We start from the raw sequence: 21507 nt of genomic DNA, 5'->3' as shown, positions 1-21507 counted from the left end.
TTCTGTGTTGATTCACTCTGAATCTTAAGATGACTGCTTTAAGTCTGCTCACAATAAATTGTTAACTTGTTAGTCCAATTAGAATAATCAGTTTTAGAAATTCAGCCCACTTGAAGCACCAAACATTCTACAGTCCCCAAATTAACATTACTGCACCAGACATGAATAAAGGAGTGTCAAATAATGAATATGACTAATTCTAATAGAAAGGTGCATAAGTAACATGACTTGTTTATCCTTTCATGGAAATTCTGAAAGCATTCATCACTGCAATCTTTTATGTTGCATAAATCCAACAAAAGGAAGACAGCTACTTAAAAATTCATTGACTATTTTTTTATGAGGTTATCAGCACAAAGTGACTGGCCTGCCCCATGAAAACCAGCCACCTCTCCTTTCCCACTGTCCCCCTTCCAGGCTCTCTACACCTTTCCTAGGATCTGTTATCAGGAAAGCTTCTCAACTGGCTTCCCGTCTCTTCCTGCTTCATTCCTTCGGACTGATTACCAGCAAACCTACCTTCTCCTTCTAATCTTCATGTCCTCAATATTTTTGCTAAACTAGACTATCTGCTATTTTATAAGATTTCTCGAACGTCTAATGTTCAAGTTTTCTCATGCTACTCTGTGTCTGAAATCTCCTTTTGCCTTCGCCCACCCTCTCTCCGACGCCCTCTTGCCCAGACTTTGAAGCTTGTCTCTTTCCTATCACTTCTGAGGATTTCTCAAACATGTTCTTAGAGGCAGAGATTGGCAGCTCCGTTTGCTTTTCTTTAGGTTACGTCAATAATAATATCAGAAATAAGGATGATGATGATGGCACTTATAGAGTTTTTGAAACAACTTTCCGTACAGATTCATTTTCTGATAAAGAGGGAAGGGGATAAGCATTTATATAGCACCTACTACAGGCAAAGAGCTTGTGCTAGGCTAATATCTCTTTGGAGCCTCACGACAACCCTAGGAGGTATGTGCCATTATTATCACCCATTTCACACAGGAGGAAACAGAGACAGAGGCTGGATCCACACCGATACTAAGTATCTGAGTCCATTTTTTAATTTGGGGCTTCCTGAATCCAGGTCCTGTGCTCTCTCCTTTGTGATACTGTCATACCTAGCTGACCCTCATAGACAGTTTATAAATTGAGCTCTGGATCCAAAAAAAGAAAAAAGGAAAAAATAAAATGTAAGGGACCTAGGTTAAAGGAAGAAGAGGATATCTTTTAAAAAGATAGAATTGAACCCTCCTTTCCTTTGCTCCTTGTTTTTTTTTCAGTAGTTTAACACATGGAGAGAGTCCATATGAAAAAACCCAAAAAGAAATGGTATACTAGGTCCATCACACAGCTCCATCTCTGCTTTTACATGCTTGTTGAAGAAAACCCAGCAGATCCACTCTTCCTGCCGAGCCTGTTTGTATTCAAGACAAAAGGGCTGCAGGGCCCATCTCATCTCTTCTACTCTTAGACTCTGGGCTCCTTTCTTCCTTACTGTACCCTCAAATGAAGGCCAGAAACCCTCAGCCTCTGCCTTCCCTCGGCCCACATTCTCCTGACTATATTGACAGAAGAAATCTTTCTCAATCTCACTAGCTAGCTAGAACTTCTTCCTCAAATGAACTCTAATTTAAATGTATTCATCCTCTTATAGGAGGACTAGTTTGTGGTCAGGAAGACCTGAGTTAAAATTCACTCAGACATTGGCCCTGGGCAGGTCACTTCACCTTGTTTGCCTCAGTTTCCTCATCTGTCAAATGGGCCAGGGAAGGAAATGGAAATGGCAAACCACTCCAGGATATTTACTAAGAAAACCCCAAATGAATAAACAACAATAAAAATACTCTTTTAGGATGGAATGCTTAATTCCTATTGAAGATAGTAATGACACCAGCAACAATGAAGGCAGCACCCAGTATTTCTACCTCAATTTAAGTTGCCAAGTGCTTTACAAACATTATCTAATTTTGTCCTCACAAATCTAGCAGGCAGGTACTATCGTTATCCACATTTTGCTGATGAGGAAAACTGAGGCTCAGAGAGATTAAGTGACTTGTCTACAGTCACACAGATAACAAAGTTGGGTCTTCCTAAGACTAGGTCCTTCACTCTATCCAGTGTATCACCTAAATTCCAAAAGGGAGGGGAAAAAAAAAAACAAAGATAAACAGTTCCATTTTTGTTTCTGTCGTCTTAGCAAATGACACGGTGACGTTACACATAGATGAGTGTCTACACATGTTCACCAAATTAAACACGTGCACAGGCGTGCTTTAGCTTCCACGCTGGCTTCTAAGCTTCTTGACGTCAGTGTCTATCCCTGTCGTTCATTTTCCTATTTCTTTCCAGCACAGTTCCTTACACGTGGTAGGTAAAAATTTAATGAATGAATTTCAGAAAGAAAATCTCAAGTCAGATCCATACTTGTCAGCAAACATTACAATCACCTCCTGTCTCGTTTCTCTGTTTTGATTCTCTCACCATCACTTTCAATTGGTCCTTAACACAGATGTCCACCAGATCTTCCTAAATCACCGGTGGGATCATGTCATTCACTTGTTGTCTCCAGGATCAAATCTAAACTGCTCTCTTTGGCACTTGAAACCTTTCATGATCTGGCTCTGGCTGACCTTTCCAGTTTTATTACATATTACTCCCCTTCACACAACTCTTTGGTCTGACCCAACTGGCCTTCCTCATTTGTGGAAACGACAGCATGCTGTAAGAAGGGGTTCAGGCACTCCCCCAGCAGTCTCGGGCATCTCGGTGTGGAATCCCAGGGTGTTTATGTATCATAACAACAAACTAGTCAGAAGGCAGCAGGAGGTGGGTGGGGAGGGTGCTAAGGGAGCAGGGAGCTTAAAAAACTAAGAGAAACAAACCAAAAAAAAAAAAAAAAAAGCCATGCAAATGACTTACCCCTTGTTCATCCAGCTTTAGGAGCTGTTCAGAGACTTTGGGGGAGTTCAAAGCCTGCCTCAGGCACTGAATGCTCAGCTCGGGGATGACATACTCCAGGACTTCTTTGAGAGGCAGTCCCCGTGCTGTGCCGTGTCTCGCAGTGGAAGGTATGGCATCTTCTAAAATTGCTCCTCTAAGTGTCGTAAGCTGTGGGGGGAAAGCGCGAGACTCTGCTGAATATTTATAGCTTGTAACACTTGGCCAGCCATCGTGTTAAAGTCTAATTTTAGTCTTCCGTACACATCCCAAGGAATGGTGGAGAAAGGCTGTTATTGTTTGGAAGGGGACAAAAGGGTGCAGAGCATCTCCCAGTTACTCTCCCCCTGATCCCTTGTTACAAGAGAAAAGTCAATGTCCAAAACAACACATGCCCATGGCAAGAGCAAATGGCCAAGAGGGACAGGAGCCGAGCTCATAGGTCACTGCCTATTAAAGAGGGATGAGGACAAGTCTGGGCTTCCCATTTCTGAAGCACCTGGGGTGACCACTGACTCTGTTTTCTTCTTTATCTTTCTCCCCTCTCCTCTTTTTCTCAATATCTCTTCTTCAATTTTAGGTCTGCCTGAGATTTCCAAGGGGCACCCACTAGCTCTTTGGACACAGAGCTAAAGAGATGAGTGAAACCCACCTTATAAAAATCTGAGCCCAAACCTACCACAGTGGCCCTATTTCAGACCAGGCCCTAATCTGAATCCGTCTTGTTGTTATAAAGTAATATAATGAAAACAATGACCAGGCTGGAAATCAAGAGAACTGAATTTCAACTATCTGGCTCTGGCACAAACCAGCTAGGGGAACTTGGGCAAGTTACCTAAACTTTCTTGTTTACATTTAGAAAATAAAAATCAAATAAACAAACAAACAACAAATAAATAAATAAAATATGTATATATACATATGTGTATATGTATATGTTTATATATGTATATATATAAAATAAAACATAAAATAAAATAAAACGATTGAATTAGATGACTCCTAAAGCCTCTAAGTTATTTTGTGAATTTCCTAGTATGTAGGAGGGCAAAGACTAGACTTATGATTTCCCAGATATGGGGAATTCCAGATGAAGGAGCAACCCACATCTACTAATGAATGCATGTTAGCTACTTTTTTAAACACTTAACTTCTGTGTATTGGCTCCTTGGTGGAAGACTGGTAAGGGTGGGCAATAGGGGTCAAGTGACTTGCCCAGGGTCACACAGCTAGGAAGTGTCTGAGGCCGGATTTGAACCTAGGACCTCCTGTCTCTAGGCCTGACTCTCAATCCACTGAGCTACCCAGCTGCCCCCATGTTAGCTCTTTTACTGAAACTTATTATGTTAAGAGAGTTGTCTGTGGAACAGAGAGGTTAAGGATCTTGCCCAGGGTCTGACAGCCAATATGTGTTTTTAAAGGCCATACATCAAACCCATATTTTCCTGGCTCCTTCTACTATGTTGGATCTCAAACATAAATACATGTGTGTATGCATGTAAATATGTATGTATGTATGTATATATTACTTATAATTTGAGTCTTTTCAAAACAGGATCAGTATCTTATGAATAAAAGAAAGCTTAGAACAATGGGGACCCTAAATATATAGTATATAGTGTATGTGTTTATACACACACACACACACACACACACACACACACACAAAAATATGACATGCAACTTTAAATTTATATTTTGTAATTTAGCTTCAAGTTTGTTCCCAAAATCACATCATTAAAATTAAATTAAAACGATCTCAGATTCTCTATAAGAAAAGGACCATGTACAAGGACAAGGTCTAATTCTTAAATAATAAATACAAATTAAACTTATTCCAAAACTATTATAAGGTACTATTTCTGTAGTAATTGTACTTGTAACACTTGCCAAAAGCATGAGACTCATTCGCGTTCTCACAATAAAAATATATAGATGGAATGACTGCTCTGGCAAAGCCCTGTGAGAATATGGTTTCCACTATTGTGGCTACCTCTTTTCATCTGCTGTGATTTCAAATCATCTTAATCCTGTTTCTGCATATAGCCTGTGTCTCTTCAGCATGTCCCAAATCCTCTCTGCCTTTTGTTCTGCCCCACCGCATAAGGCAGCAATGGAAATGATTATTCCTTAACACCCATGGAGTTATACACATGCAATAGTTGTTAAAATTATTCCTCTCAACTATTGTGTGAGATAGGTGAGTGGGGTAACAGAGATGTGTGCAAGTACAAAATCTTTGAATAATTTAAAGAGAGGAGATTAAAATTCAAGAACACTGGAATTCTCTTGGTAATAAAGGCCCAAGGGGTTTTGTGTTTGTATTTCACTTTGTTTTTAAAAACCTCTCACCCCAAGGATAGTAAACGGAGAAGAGAAATACCTCGCTGGTCCGGAAAGCAACCCGATAGTTGAACTGGGACCCTTCTTTTTCCTTAGTTTCCTCAAGCTTCTCTCTCCGGATGCTTACGGCGACAGGGCCCAGATTTTCATCTATTCCAAAGTAGTTTTGGTGCTCTGCAACGGAAGAGAGCAGGTGTTCAAAAGAAGCCGAAAAGAATGAAAGGTCAGGCCGTTTGGCTTTGTTCGTCCGATCTCTGCAACAAGCAGCCTCCTCGGTGGCCCTGAGCACACAATGGCTGTCCGACGTGGGAAAAAATGTCTGAAGGCATAACAGATTGAGTTCCTAGGATTAGAGCAGAGATCTGCACACACAAACTACCTGCAACTTCCTTCCTATGAAGTAGGGAATCAGCAGGAGTCCCTCAACAAAGCAATTTTCTTTCATTGGTATTTAAAATGGAAGCTCAGTACATCATTTAGCATTAATAGGCATCCTACATTCTAAAGATTTAAGAACAGAACAAAATAATGAATAAAAAAATTGTCATCCCAAGGAGTTAATTACAAAGAGTAGTCAAATTATGTACAACGTCGTAAAATGAATTAAAAGGACCTTGTGATGAACCAGAAATCATTAGACCATTAAAAGTCTCCGAAGCACAAAATCTTATTTTGCAAGTGACTTTTAAAAATCATCTTGTCCAGCTTCCCATCAGGACAGGATCCCCTTCTGTGGCATTCCTGGCAAAATAGTTATGTGAATGTTGCTTGGACAAGGGAGCTTAACTCCAGGAAGCTACCTCAAGGTAGCCTCTAGGGAGCCCTTTTAAATTAGAAAGTTCTCTCCTGTATCAACCATTTAGTTCAAAAAAACTATTTAAAGGCTGTCAAGGCACAAGACTTCATGACAGGCATGAGGAGATACAAAATACAATAAATGAGTACTTGACCTAAAGGAGTGATAGGTGACCCACACAATTATGATAAAGGGCAGCTGCAGTGAATATGAAAAAGAGATGTAAAAGGGATTTAATTAATGTGAGGAGGGAGTGATTATTTTTCTGCTTTGGGATGAGGGGAATTAGGAAAGGTTATATAGGAAGCATCATCTGAGCTGGGACTTAAGAAAATGTGAATATCAGAGGAACAGGTGGGGAAGAATACTTTGAGGCAGATATATATATCACCAGGCTATACAGAACTCAGGTAGATCAACAGAGAACAGAAGAGTTTGGGAACAATCAGGATTTGAACTATGGGACTACTTTGTATGTGAGAAGTGCCTAAGAAGAAGGTGCTTTGAATATTTCATTACCTAAGTCCAATCAGACACAGAAAGTGTGTCTTTACACCAAATTATTCTTTCTGTATCTTGCTAATTGTGTTATAGAATGGTGTTAATGTATTTCTACTAGTAACACCCCACCCCAGAAGAATAAAAGGACCCTGGATAGGACATCTATTTGGAGATTTAGAATTTACAAAGCACTTTGTATATATTATCTCAGTTAAATCCTCTTAAAAAAACCCTGCGTGAGAGATAATAAGGTGCTATTTCACAGCTGGGAAAATTGATGCTCCAAGACTAAGTGACTTGTCCATGGTCACAAAGCTTCTCCAAGCCAGGATTTAAAGCCAGATTTTTTTAGTTTCCAAGTTCAATAGCAGACCACTTGTTAAAGCAAATCGGTAGCTAGGACTTAATTTCATATCCGCTTAGAGCTTGGTTAAATAATTACTGTTATTTATAATTATTATTACCACACTTAGGAGCTGTATGACCCAGGGAGCAAGTCACTTAATCTCTGTCTCAGTTTCCTCAAAGGTATTAAAGGGGGTCATAATAGCAAGTAACTGAGAAGTTAGGGTAGTGGTTCCAAAACTTTTTTGGCCTACCGCCCCCTTTCTAGAAAAAATATTACTTAGCCCCCTGGAAATTGATTTTTTTTTATTTTAATAGCAATTAATAGGGAAGATAAATGCATCTGTGGCCATCACCGCCCCTGAATCGCTGCAGCACCCACTAGGGGGCGGTAGTGCCCACTTTGGGAATCACTGGGTTAGGGAGTCCCTTAATGTGTTTGTTTTATTTTCCTCACATAAAAGTATAGTGGGGGTAATAAAAGCATCTACCCCCCCCCTCAGGGTTATGGTGAAGATCAAGTATTTGTAAAAGCTCTTTCTTAGCACAGTGCCTGGCACATAGTAGGCGTTATATCAATGAGTATTTCCTTTTCCTTCTCCTTTTTCCATTATAGTTATTTTCTACTTAAAATATTTGAAGCTGGATTACAAAGTAGCTACAGATTACTTGTGGTTTGAATAGGTGAGTTTTGAGAAGCAAGCATACACTGTGGATTAAAAAAAAGGATTCTGAAAGTCAATTTTGAAGGTGTCTATAAGAATTCAGAATATGCAAGTATATGTGAAATTATAGTACAATAATTTATTATGTAATGGTAACATTTTATATCCCTTTCCTAAATATTAAGAGGAAGCGTAGGCTTCCCATGCCTTATTTCCCAGTGCCCAGAAGCAATTTCTATTACCACAAACTCTGGACTGCCTTCATGATTAGAAAGTTCCTTTAGCACAGGCAATCCAACCCAAGAAACCCTTGTGGTTCTTCCTCTGACTTCTTACTTCCAACACAGCCTTGGACACTGCTGCCACCACCCAGACACTGAATGAGATGGTAGGATATTGACGAAAAACGACTTTAATTCACCCATATCAGGGAAAGGCTATAATAGGAAGAAGGTGGAAAATGACAAGAGAACCATTCCTGGAGGGAGGGGGAAACGGATTAGCACACATATAGGCAACCTGTGAGTTGATGGTGCAATAACAACTCCTATATTTCAAGAGCTACTTTTTTGAGTGGCATCAGCTATCTAGAAAAAAGCCAGGACTCACAATTTTGCAACATAAATGGATCAAGGTTTAGAGGAAAATTTTAATCTACATGGGCAGTGGGGCTGGAGGTCTAGAAGACCCAAGTTCAAATTCTGTGTGCAGATATTTGCTCACTGTGAAACCCTGGGCAAGTCACTTAATTGCTCTCAAACTCAGGTTCTTCATCTTTAAATAACATCCCCTACCTCACTGGGCTTCAGTAAGGAACAAGTGAGATAAGGTAGGTAAATTATTTTGCAAGGCTTAAAGCAAAACATAAACACTAACTAGAGTGCTATTAATAAGCTTCAAATGGATAAGTCACCTAAATACTTTAAAAGGTCATGAAAAAAATTAGTGAGATATGAAAGTGCTATCTTTCTAAACTATGGCTAGGAAGTGGATTCTTCTTCATTATTATTTTATTAATTCATTTTTTAGAATTTTTTTCCATGTTTACATGATTCATTTTCTTTCTGTCTCTGCTCCCAGGGCCAACAAGCAATTCCAATGGGTTGTATGTAGCAAGTGGATTCTTAAATAAGAAAATACAGCCAATCATAAAAATAAGACAATTTCAATTACATAAAGTTTTGGATAATCAAAATCAATGCAGCTAAAAATAAGAGAATTATGGAGGAAGTGGAGAAGTCTATCAAGTTGCTCTGATGAAAGTCTTATTTTCAAAATATCTAGGGAAGTGACAAATACATGAAATCAATAGTCATTCACTAATAGATAAGAGATTAAAGCATACAGTTTTCACTCCATACAAAAAAACTGCATTTCTTTTATTAGTGATTTGGACAAATAAAAACTTCTCAGGCTGAAAAAAGAAAAGCCATCAAGCACTGGAAGGAGGGGATGATAATGTTGTCTCCACAGATTACTTACTCCACTATTATCCATGCAATTTCAAGAATTCTAACCATTTCCTCTATGTTAGATAATCAGTTTTAGGAGGACATAACATAGGATATGAAGGTATGGATTGACTTTAATCTTCGGATCAAAAAGAACAAATCTATCCAGATCAAAAGACTGATGCTTAAACTATAGTTACCTGCAAAATTAACTTCTGTAGAACAACTATTTCCTAGTCATATTGGATAAATGGTGCAATACTGGATTTCTATGTTGTTCTCACTCCTGTTCTCAGTTAAATTATATGGATATTTTTCCTCTTCTTGGCTATTTCACACTTGGATTACAGTCTGGTTACTAAAGTAGAGAGAGAAAAATCTACAAAATTTATGCTTCAGTAGCTGCTTTCTATGAGAGCTAGCCAAGTTTTCAATTCTACTAAAGAATACAAGATGTTAACTGAATTTCTTACACAATCCAATTTTGCCATTAAATTATGTCATATTTACTCTAACATTTATGAGGATCTCCCTATATCCTGTTTATAAAATGAATACTGACTATACCTTCCTCATCATCTTCATGAAAGAAGTTAGCCCTTAAGGAATATCTTTCCTAAAAGATCAGTTTGTTAATATGCATTGCAAAAACCTTTCTCTATCTGGAGTTACAGGACAGTAAGAAAGCCTTAATTGGGATCTGTGCATTTAGGATACTCCCCAAAATTCTTCAGTATTTCAAGCAGACGAATTCCATCAAATTATGGACAAAAAATCAAATCTTTCTAAAGCAGAATTGTTTGTTATTATTTAGTCTTTCCACTCCTTTCTGACTCTGTGCCCCATTTAGGATTTTCTTAACAAAGATACCAAAGTGGTTTGCTATTTTTACAGCTTGTTTTACAGATGAAGAAACTGAAGCAAACTTAAGTTAATTAAGTGACCTGCCCAGGATCACACAGCTCATAGGTATATGAAGTCACATTTGAACTCATGTCTTTTTGACTTCAGGTTTGGCACTCTATCCAGCTGTCCCTAAAGTAGAATAGAAGCTTCTACATGGGTATACCCCAAAATGACTGTTGGGACGCTGAATGATGACCCATAAATACATATCCTGTGTAGGCAATAGGGATCCACTGAAATTTTTTTTTGTATGTGGAAGTTACATGGGCAGGATTCCATTACAGGGATCTTGACTTGTTATAACTAGGAGGAGGACTGATTTCAAGGGGGAGAAGATCAATCAGAAAGCTGTTTCAGGAGTCCAAGAAAAAGGTGAAGAAAGTATCAATGACGGAGAAAAGAAAATAGAGTTTAGGGATGCTATGAAGATAGAATTTGAAAGTTTTGGTGATATGGGAGGCAAAGGGGAAGGAGAGCAAAGAGTCAGGGTTGACTTTGAAGTTGCAAATTTCAGTGACCTGAATGGCAGTAGCTTCAAAAATGGGAAAGTCTGGAGGATAGTCAAGTTTGAGAGAGAAATTAGTTCTGTTTTAGCTATGTTGAACTTAAGAGGCTTAAAAGGGCATATTCCTAGATTGATGACATGGGCATTACATTCAGTGGAGATTAGGGCTATTTTCATAAATTTGGGAGTTATCTGTGAAGAAACAGTCCAACTCAAAGGAAAAATAAGATCACCAAAAAAGAAAAATAAAGGAAAATGTAAGAATTCAGAGCCTTGGAAGTCACCTAAGGATGGGGGTTTAATGATGATCTCACAGAAGATACTGAGGAACCTTCAGATAGATAAGAAAATCAAGAGAGAGGTCACAGAAGCCAAAGAAACCTACATCATGAAAGAGGAAGGAGATGGTAAACAATGTCTGCCCAGAAGCAAAGGATAATGAGGACTGAGACATGTCTTTAGATTTAGCAGGTAAGAAATCACTGGTAACTCTGGAGAGTCTACCTTGTGTTGTGGCAATGGAACTGAGGTTTCAAGGCACTGAGGGAAAATAAAAATATATGGTGATAAAGACCAGTCCAGATGACATGTTTTAAGATCTTCCCAGAATGGTGCTTAATATACACTGATTGGATTGAAATCTCATGGAGACCAAAATCCATTAATATTCTTTGAAAAAAACTGGACAGTTTTACTATAAAAATGCAGTTAATGCTATTTTTTAAAAAGTTGATAGTTTAGCTGAGTAGTCATGATAGCTTTAAAGATATAAAAGCTCCTTGTGAGTAGGGGCTCTTTCTTTATCTCCCAGAGCCTAGAATGGGGCTTAGAACGCAGTATGTACTCATTTAATATGTATTGATTGATAGGATGATTAACATTCTTGTTTGTGAGCAGGATGAAAGAGCAAGAAACAAGCAATTGGAGAACCCAACAAACCTAGTTACTTATTTATGTAGTGTCTGCCAAGCAGTCTCTCAACTTAGTGAGGTAGGTGAATATTATTATCCCCATTTTTATAGGTATACAAAGTGGGGCTCAGTGTTTAAATTAGATTTGTCGGAGACAATACACATATTAACATGTTAGATTGGAGACTCATACCCAAGTCTCTCTGGAATACAAATTCTAAAGCTCTGGCTATGTAAAAATGAAGAGAAAAATCAATTACAGAATGGATGTTTTGTATTTACTAGAGAGACAAGGGAGATAAATGTTGTCCAGACCCAAGGATAAATCTAGGTTTTTCCCTTTATTTTAACTTTTTGGGAACACTTGAACAATATTTCTTAGGTGTCAGATTTGGAAAAATATAACTGCCCACCCTGAATAAATGACAATTAGCAAGATTTACTCAAAGTGGTATAACAGATAGCAGGCTCGACCTGAACTCGGGAAGATCTGCATTCAGACCCTGCCTCTGATATTTCCTTGCTTTATGATCCAGAATGAATCACTCAAACACTTAGTTTCAGTTTCCTCATCTTTAAAATGGCGTTAATAATATCATGTACCTCCCAGGACTTAAGGATCAAATGGGGGTATTGACAAAGTACTTTTCAAACTGTTAAGTGCTATATAAATGCTAGCTATTATTATTATTATCATCACTACTATATCTTCTACTTCTATTACCACCACTATTATTATTATTACAGTGCCAAAAGGGAAGCTGTGAATACCTCCATCTTTCCATTAAGACTAAAGTAATCTGCTCTCCTGAAAAATCTGAGAAAAAGGATCAAAGTGTCTAAAATATAAAGTAATCCCTCAAACGGGAGGCTTCTGGGATCCTATGATCCCCTTTCTCCCCATGATTACATGTGAAAAGGGGTCCTGAAGCATATGTACACAGGACCCAGAACAGTATGAATGATCTGTTTCCAACAGTTTTCCCCTGGTTCCTGCCACATGGAACTAATAGAATGATGATACACAGCATCTCTTTTCAGGTACAACTGGGCAGTTCCTCTATGCTCAGAGCTCCTTTAGAATGCAATTGGGGCTCTGGGTTAAGGCTACATTAGCTGTGTAAAAAAGGGCAAGAATCAAGTCAATTCTGTTGACCACAGAAGGAATTTATGTGATAGAATAGTACTGTTGTAAGATGGTGCTCCATTCACCCGTATGAATTTAATAGCATCTGACTCCATATTAATTTTGTTCAACCATTGCATAAAAACCCCAAAGAAAAGTTACCTATAAAATACCACTGGGCGTGAAATTGAAAGCAAATGCAAGCAAGCATCTGCTGCATTAAGGTACATCTGATATGTCAAAGTATACTCTAGTCTACAACTCTCATGTTATCTAAGTCTAAATGAATGAGTTCAGAATTTTGTGGCAGCCTTTCCTCTAGATAACTCTTCCCTAGAGACTTCCCTGCCATACGACTTTCTCTGTTTCTGCTTCTCCCCATCTTTTAGTCATTAAAAACAAATACTATTCTTTAAGTTCTGGACCACCAGGGTGGACACACGTTTTCTTTTAGAAAATCAAGTCTTATTTATCAACCATTCCAAGCCCTACACTTACCAAAGCATGACTGGCTAAAGTGACTTGACGTTTTTCAGCAAATGTAATGAAATGAGGCTGGTAGTCATTGCCTGGTGATTAAAAAACATCGTGAGACATGATACAGTAAAAATCATCAGAACCAAGGAAAAAATGAGCTTAAGATTTCTTGTTTGGAGGGCAGGAGGAATGATGGGAAAGAAAAGGCAATGGTGTAATATTCTCCATCCTTGCCTTCAGTGATCCTATGCTGTCCTGTGTTAATAACCCCTTACATTCAAAGATTGCCAAGCACTTTTCTCATGACATGGTGAGTTGGCAACACAAATATTATCTTCATTTCACACGTGATGAAAACAGATCTCAAAGGTTAAATGATTTGTCCATGGTCAAATAGACTAGTAGTAAATGGTAGAGCTGAAAGTGAACCTGGATGTGATGTGAGGCTTAGAAAAATTAAGGATAATCACTAATTAACCAATGGCTCGACAATGAAAAATATTTAAAGAGAATGCAATTTAAAATGTTAAATAGGCATTAAAGGTTTTTGCCACATTTGAGGCTTTGTGTTTCCTCATCAAATGGATACCAAGAAGTATCTATTTTCTATGAATTATTCTATCTATCATTTGTGAATGTCTATCTTGTTGCCCAGTGATTCTGCTACATAACATCCAAGGCCAAAAGACAAAAAAGCCTGCTTTCCTGGCACAAACAAACATTTGGGAAAACGTTCTTGTTCGAGAGCAGTCATATATTCATATATGTTATAGCTGAATAATTCACATGCATACATCCAATAATTAAATTTAAATCAATAAGACATCTGCTGAACATGTGCTATGCCCCAAGGAGATAGTCAATAAGACATCTGCTGAACATTTACCATAGTGCTGGGCATCAAGGAGATAGTCAAAAATATATAAGATGTAGTATTTTAAGTCATTAAAGAGGAAGAAAATATTTGATAAAAATAAATATAAGGGGGAAATATGGAGTTTTTTAGTACTTTCAGAGTTCACAGAAGGGAAAGGTCTATTGTAGCTAGGGAAACAAAGAAGATTTAACAGAGGAGGTAGAGTTTGGTCTCAGCTTTGAAGGACAAATGGGATTTTAAGTGGCAGAGATTTCAGTGGGCAAGAGGGAAGCAAGGGTATTCCAGCCAAGAGATCAGACAAGTGTGGCATATCTCTGGGAAATGGCCACTGGATCAGCTTGGATTTTGACATAAGGATGGAAGAGAAGTGTTAAGCCATATTATGGAGAGCACCAAATGCCAAGGTGAGTTTGGACTTCATCAGTAGCTAAGAGAGAGCCAGTGAAAGTTTCAGATGAGGGGAAATACATGAGGAGACTTATTTGTCATAAAATGTAAGCTGACTTGAAGATCTGAGTGAAGATCACTCAGAGATCATTGCAATAATCTCAGCAACTGCTAGCAAGCATGCTCATCGATGGAGGAATGGCTCAACAGATTGTGGTGTGGGAATGTAATGAAATATTATTGTGTTCTAACAAAAAATAAATATTAAGAATTCAGAGGAGCATAAGAAGACTTATATGAACTGATAGTTAAGTAAGCAAAACCAGGAAAATTACATTCAATGACAACAACAATATTAATGGAAAGCAGAACAAACAGGAACAAAACAGAAGGCAGAGAAATTGATAAAGACCAATCTAGTTTGGCCCTAGAGCAGAGCTGAGAAAACAGACCACTCTCCCTTCCTTGTGGATAGTAGATTATTGGCATATGGAATACCAAACATACTATTAGACATGATTGAGGAGGTGACTTCTTCTGTTGAGCTGCTTTTTAAAAATGCTTGGTTAATAGTAGAAAGATTGCTGGGTAGAGAATGGGACAGGGAGATCAGGGAAATCAATGTTTTATAAAAATAAAATAACAACAAAAAACGAGATTAATGAAACAGGTAGTGTGGACCTGAACTCAAGACAATGGCAGTGGAAAAAAAGAGTGAGAAGAGTGTATGTACAACTAGATGGGACTTAGCATCTGCCTGAGAAAAAAAGCTAAAGTTTCACACGTTGTGTGTGTGTGGGGGGGGAACCTAGAGAAAAGATTAGAGGCATGCAAAGTGGTTTTGAAGCCCAGATTAATCTGGCAAATTATTCCTTTTTCATCATTCTTGCAGAACCGTTGTGATGACATTTGTCATAAGATGATATTTCCGCACAAAACAGTCTTGTGATATTTAACTGTCTAATAGACAACGTCTATGTTTTTTTGTTTGTTTGTGTTTTCAAGTCAGCCGGTTTCATTATTTTCCAGAGATTAGAATTTGTTCTATTTGCCTGACAATGAAGTCTAAGGCTTTGCTCAGTGATCCCTCCTGACGGGTAGCACAGAAAGTCCAACAAGACTTGCTTGTCAGCCCTCTTGCAGAGATCCTCACCTGAGAGAGCAGAGGAAGGGGCTTCAAAGGTGCTGGCCAAAACGTTCTGAGGCCCTGCCAAGACAACAGTGCCACAGCCCATGAGGGCTGACAGAAGGGCATGTGGGGTTAGGAGGAGTCTGCCCTTTCCTTCCCTACTTACCCTCATCCTACCAGTGGTACTCCCCATCCAAGAATGTGGGCTGCACCCTCTGCCTTCCCTGCTTCTGGGGAAACTAGCAAGAACCGCCACCGATGCCGCTGGAGCTAATCTCATTTTCGTTCCCCACTGGGCCACTAGGGAAGAGCTATATTTAGGAAAAACAGGGGCAGAGTTCCATCAGCTCCTTTGGAAAAGGAAGTAGAGAGGAATGAAGCACCACTTGCAGCCTGTTCTCTCCCATCCCCCTCGGAGCAGCTGGTGCAGACGGGGTAACCTCAGAGACCCTGCAGAAAGACAATGACCCCAGGGAGGATGCCATCAGCCAGAGAGAAGATCTATGAAGCAGGCTAGGCTCTCCCAGGGGGCTGAGAAGAGGAAAGTGTGGGAAAAGGAAAGAGGGGAGAAAGGGGGAAGAGAAAAGGGGGAAGAGAAAAGGAGAGATGTAGAAGAGGAAAGAGGTCAAGACAAGGAACAGTTGAGATATTTCTGAGGACAAACATTCAGAAGAAAAGGAAATGTGTTAGTCCAATGGCAGTCTGCTGCTCTAATCAAGAGAGAATTTGTTTTGCATCTGATATAACTCCAGGAGGAATGAAATTCTTGATGAGAAACCAGTCTCTTCCTCCAAGTGCTCAATTAAGTGCTACCACACAACTCAATAACCTCACTTAATTACAAAGGAAAGAGTGAGGAGATGACAGGCTCCCCAGCTCTTTGGATATCTGGTTTACCACCTCTTGTGAATTCCTGAGACAACTAAGAAGCTGGGCTGGAATAAGTTAGAAATGTGGATTCAGCCAGAGCAAGGCTGAAAAAGAAAACTATGAGAAAAAAAACTAGCCACATTCAGAGGAAGAACTGTGGGAGGAGAAATGCAGAAGTAAAACAACTGCTTGAACACACGGGGTGATGGGGATATTATTGGGGATGTAGATCAATAATATGGAATTAGGGCTTAATCAATGATACATGTAAAACCCAGTGGAATTGTGCGTCGGCTAAGAGGGGTTAGGGGGGTTTGAGGAGAGGGAAAGAACACAAAACATGTAAATATGGGGAAATATTCAAAATTAAAATAATAAAAAAAAAAGAAATGTGGATTCAGGTGAAGCAAACTGCAAAAAAAAGAAGCAGAGGCTTGAGAGTTGCAAACCACCTTAAAAACAAATCCAGTCCTAAGCCCCTGAGAAAAATGTGAGGCCTAAAATCTAACTGTTGTTGTTTCTGTCGTATCTAACTCTTCATGACCCATTGTGGGGTTTTCCTGGCAAAGATACTAAAGTGGTTTGCCATCTCCTTTTCCAGCTCATTTTAGAGATGAGGAAACCGAGGCAAACAAGGTTTGGTGACTTGCCTAGGGTCACAAAACCTGTAAGGGCCTGAAGCCAGATTTATATTCGGGTCTTCTTGATTCCAGGGTTGGTACTCTATCCACTGCACCACCTGGCTTCTCTAAATTTAATTGAGTGACCTAATAATACACCACTACTACCAGTCATTTTTGTAGTACTTTTGAAGTATATACAGTGTCTTATGTACATTTGATCCTCAGAACAAGTCCATGAAATAGGTGCGAATATATTATTATCTCTCTTTTATAGAAGTTTAAGTGACTTGTCCATAGTCACAAAGGGAGGAAGTATCTGAGGTAGCAATAAAACCCATCAACTCAAAATCTAAATCCACTGTTCTTCCAATGACATAAAAGTCTTCAAGCCTCATTGTCTGGATTTTTCATGACATGTCTATAAAAGATCTGGTTCTTTAAAAAAAAGAACAGTCCCATATCTAGGATTTCCAAACTGTGTCCCATTCAGCAACAGAACAAAGTGGCTTTGATGGAGGTAAGGGTTGGCTAGCCAATCCGATTTCAAGTTCAGATGAGATAACTGAGTCTACAAGGTCCAAGTTAACCAAGAACATATTTTTCCAAATGTAGTCCAAACAAGATAAATTTGATATCTCTTAATACATGTGCTAACTAATTAGATTTAAAAAATCATTCATCCACTAGGTAGAAAAAGAACCTGTCTCTTAAGACCCTGAGGGAGCCAGCCAGCATCCTGGAAAGCAATCCCTTTGGAAATGCAGCCTGGCAACAAAAGGGCGACAGCCACATGAACTGAAGACCCAAAAAAGGACTTTCCCGCCTCAAAGCTCCTTCATGACATCAAGCAGTTCCATATAAGAAGCTGATTTAATTTTGTTGGTGGCAATGACATTATACCATTCTTCACTTTATTTCATATCATTCTCCACTATATTTTCTCTATTATTTTTTCTCTAGTGTAAGCAATATGTGTCTTGTTCACAATATGACAAACATTGAAATATGTATTGAATGATACCATAAATACAACCTATATCATATTAGCCTTCTTGGGGAAGGGGAGAGAGTTGGGTGGGGGAGAATGTGGTCTGTAAAATGTCAAAGCAATTATTAAAAATTGTATCCTATATAATATGGAAAAACAAAAATAATAACAATGGTGGGTTTTCTTTTTAAGAAAATGATGTTATAGAAGAAGTTTTAGCATCTGCTTGTTGCGACACTCTAAAGATCATGAGATGTTTCCATCTGACTTATAGCTGAGCTGTCTCATATCTGTTGTTCCCTCATTAAAAATGTGAGTTCCTTGAGAGCTCACAACCTCCTGCTTTTCTATTTGTAGGTCCAGTACTCAGCATTTTGTTTCTGCACGTGGCAAAAGTACTTAGGGAATGCTTCATTCATTCATTCATTCGTTCAAAGGAAGTCCACTTTCATTTCCTCCATCAGTCTGGAGAGAACTGCTTTTCTGCTTTGGTGGGAAAAAAAATGAAAAGAATGACATCACAAGAAAGTGATCAGAGTGTAAGGATAACCAAGAAAAACTTTCTGAGAAGAAATACCTTTGGAGTCACGTCTTAACATAGATTGGCAGAAAGGGCAGGGGGATGCAGGGACTGAAAGCTGCCTTCGGAATCAGGATGACCTAGCTTCACATCTCACCTCTGGTATTTCCTAGCAGCGTCTACAAACAAGTCTCTTAAACTGCTCTGACCTCTATTGTCTCATCTGTAAAATGGCGGTAATAATCCTTGCATCTGGCTCAGAGAATTAGGTAAGGCACCGAGGAGACATACATATAAACTGCTTTACAGACTTTAAACCGCTCTATCAGTGATGATTATTGTTGTTGGGAAAGAGAAGAGTAAATTTCGATGTGGCCAAATTACAGAATGACCCAAGTCAGGAGAATGAATTTCCAAGTAGGGACTAGGCCAAGGAGGAGTTTAAAGGGATTGGGGAGAGCCAAGTCGATGGGTAGCTTTTGAACCGTTATCACTACAGTGCCGTGATGTTGCTAACAGATAAATAAAATGAAAGGCAATTTTTATTTTCACCTTAAAAGAGGATGCCTGAGAGCATCATTCAATGGTAAAGTCCCCTTACCTTTCCCATAGAAGAATTTTCGGTAATAGTAGGCTCCGAGGTCAATGTGTTCTATGATGTAACGCTTCACTTTCTCCCTGTGGATGGGCTGGTTTTCTCTGGGCACCTCCAGCACCGACACGCCCGCGTTCGTGCAGTGGGAGCTGAGCGAGGACTCGAAGGAACAGCTCTCGCCCGTGGCCGAAGCGGCCGAGTTCGCCCTAGAAAGTGCAATCCTTCTGTCTCCCTCCCCGCCCGTCTCATTCCTGAAATAGGGGCAACTCAGCACGAGGTCGTTGCTCTTCCCGTCGCCCTCGTCGGCGTCCAGGTTCTCCTTCGAGTTGAGATCCTCCTTGCTTCCCAAAGGGGACTCGCAGGTTCCCGACTGGCCCGGCGTCATCTGAGTCTGGGACGCCGCCGAAGCGCCGGTGGTTATGTTTTTCCTTTTCCCTACATTGGCCCGCGTTGCCATGGCTTCGTTGATGTTAAACAAAATGCTCTGGACATCGTAATGGGCGAAACACTTCTGACAGTTCCAGGGACGGATGCTCCTCTCCAGCCGACTCTCCTCCAGCTCGGATGCGAACTTGAACGTTTCGTGCTCGCTCTTGACGGTCCGCAGCTTCCGGAAAAGGGACGTCTCCACCGACTCCGATTTTAATCTCCGCTTGAAATTCTTTTCCCTGTCCCTTCCCATCAGCAGGCCATTGTCCATGTAGTCCAACCCTGAGATACGAACGAATTCTCCTCGAGAAATCTGAGCCGCGGCGTGGAGGCTGGGGGAGATGGCGGGATCGCAGTGGAAGAACTCCGGAAAGCCGAACGGGGCCAGGGCTTTGTGTTCATAGCTGTCTATTCGGTACCCTCGGAGCATCGCGAAGAAGTTCTCCCCTGACAAGCCCTGCCGGTCGATGGAAGATGTGCTTCCGTACTCCCTGTGCAGGGCGGCCCCCGTGTTGGGGTTGACGGCGTTCTGGTCCAGGACATCTTCGGCGTCAATGTCGCTGATGGTGACATCGCTGTTGCTTCTCTGCCTGATGGGGTGAAGCCCTCCCCTCTGCGGGGAATGGATGAAGATGTCTCCTATGGTGTACTTGGCCTCCGCGAACTCTATGTCGAGCTGCTCCTCAGGCTGCCCGTCGCTCTGCTCGTTCTGCCCGTTCTGCAGGACCGCCGCTTCGTACGGGGTTTGCGATCGGCTCTCCCACAGCGCCTTGCAGCTCATCTCCTTGGGGCAGTCCTTCTTGGGAGGCCACTCAGACACCCTGGCCCTGACGCCCATCTTGGGCATGGCCGGCGTCCCGTTGGCCGGGCCCCCACTCTCGCTGGCACTGGGGACGTTCAAAGACGTAGGGGGGCCCATGCTACCATTCAAGGCTTTAAATTTTCGAGCAAAATAATCATCCGACTGCATGGTGCGTGGAGAATCCTTAAACTTCGAAGAGGCTCTGAGGAACTTGTGAGTCTCTTCCTGGGACTGGCGTGGATCGCTCATGTCCACTCACAGGCAAGCAGTGAGGAGCCTTGCCAGGAAGCCTGGGGCCGCTGTAATTACATTGTTATGTACAACATCAATAACCCTGGAGAGGTTGCTACCACGTCCGATGCAGAGAAGAAGACTTCTTGTGTACTTATGTTTTCTCAGTCGGCAGTTTTGGATTTCTATATTGTCTATCGATCTATTTTTAAACTAGGAGCAAACAGGGCTGTGAGTCTATCAGTTCTTCAAAAGCAAGAAAGAACTTCATCCACGCCACTTGTGATGAATTTTTTTACAAAATTTCCTTCTTGTTCACTATTATTTGGTATAACATGTAGGCAGGAATACCCCTTTTACCTAAAATGAAAAGGGAGAAAAATTACCATTAGCAATGAACATGTTTTTTTGGGCTGAGTAAATCCTAAAGTACTGCACAGAATGTTTTTTAATAAAATATCTATATAATCAACATTTATAGAATAGGATTAAAATATAAAGTGCTAGTCTTGAAAACGTACCCAGACGATTCTATCTTGGACCTTAAATGAATTCTTTTAGGCCTGTGCTTCAGTTTTTCCTCCCTCCAAACTTGGGACAGTTTTCAGTAAAACTGCAGAGGTTGGAAGGGACCTCAGAAATGACCTAGTCCGGACCCTCTGGACTGTCACCTTAAAATTTCTTCAGATCATGAGTTTGTACTTGTGAATTATTTTGAGCCTTCCAGAGGAAGGGTAGTGTGTTAAGGAATCCAAACTAGCAAATTTCCATATTTTCTTGGGCAATCCTCCAGTGCCTGTGACTGAATTGCTTAACTCAAAAGATTAATGCTATGGGTTCACTGGCTTTTAAAATACACTTCATTGGTACAGGAGATCCCAGAGATCTATACTCCATTGAATCCTATCACTTCTGATTCTAAAAAGGAGAAAAAAACAATAGCCTCAAGCATTTAAATACCAATTTAAAGTCTGCAAAGGGCTGTCTGGTCTTTCTCATTTGACTCTTATGATACCTCAGTGATTGTTATTCCCATTACATGGAAGGGTCAGAGACAGACTACAAATTTAAGTCTTATTCTCAAACCTGGCTCTTT

The 21507-nt window shown here is 40.1% G+C and overlaps 1 protein-coding gene across 2 annotated transcripts in view; it reads right to left on the bottom strand.

Annotated features, from left to right (window-relative positions):
• Positions 1–20429, bottom strand: part of SIPA1L2 (signal induced proliferation associated 1 like 2) — a 126774-nt gene extending 106345 nt beyond the window's left edge. For both annotated transcript variants that reach the window (XM_044673060.1, XM_044673061.1), the window contains exons 1-3: positions 18956–20429; positions 5318–5451; positions 2917–3105 (exon numbers count right to left, since the gene is read on the bottom strand). In XM_044673060.1, the coding sequence (XP_044528995.1) occupies positions 2917–3105; positions 5318–5451; positions 18956–20429 (1797 nt within the window). The remainder of the gene's footprint in view (positions 1–2916; positions 3106–5317; positions 5452–18955) is intronic.
• Between the last annotated feature and the right edge of the window lie 1078 nt (positions 20430–21507).

The sequence above is a fragment of the Gracilinanus agilis genome, chromosome 4, assembly GCF_016433145.1.
Source record: "Gracilinanus agilis isolate LMUSP501 chromosome 4, AgileGrace, whole genome shotgun sequence".
Lineage (NCBI taxonomy): Eukaryota > Metazoa > Chordata > Mammalia > Didelphimorphia > Didelphidae > Gracilinanus > Gracilinanus agilis.
The sequence above is the reverse complement of the archived record's forward strand: the minus strand, read 5'-3'. Positions and strand labels throughout refer to the sequence as shown.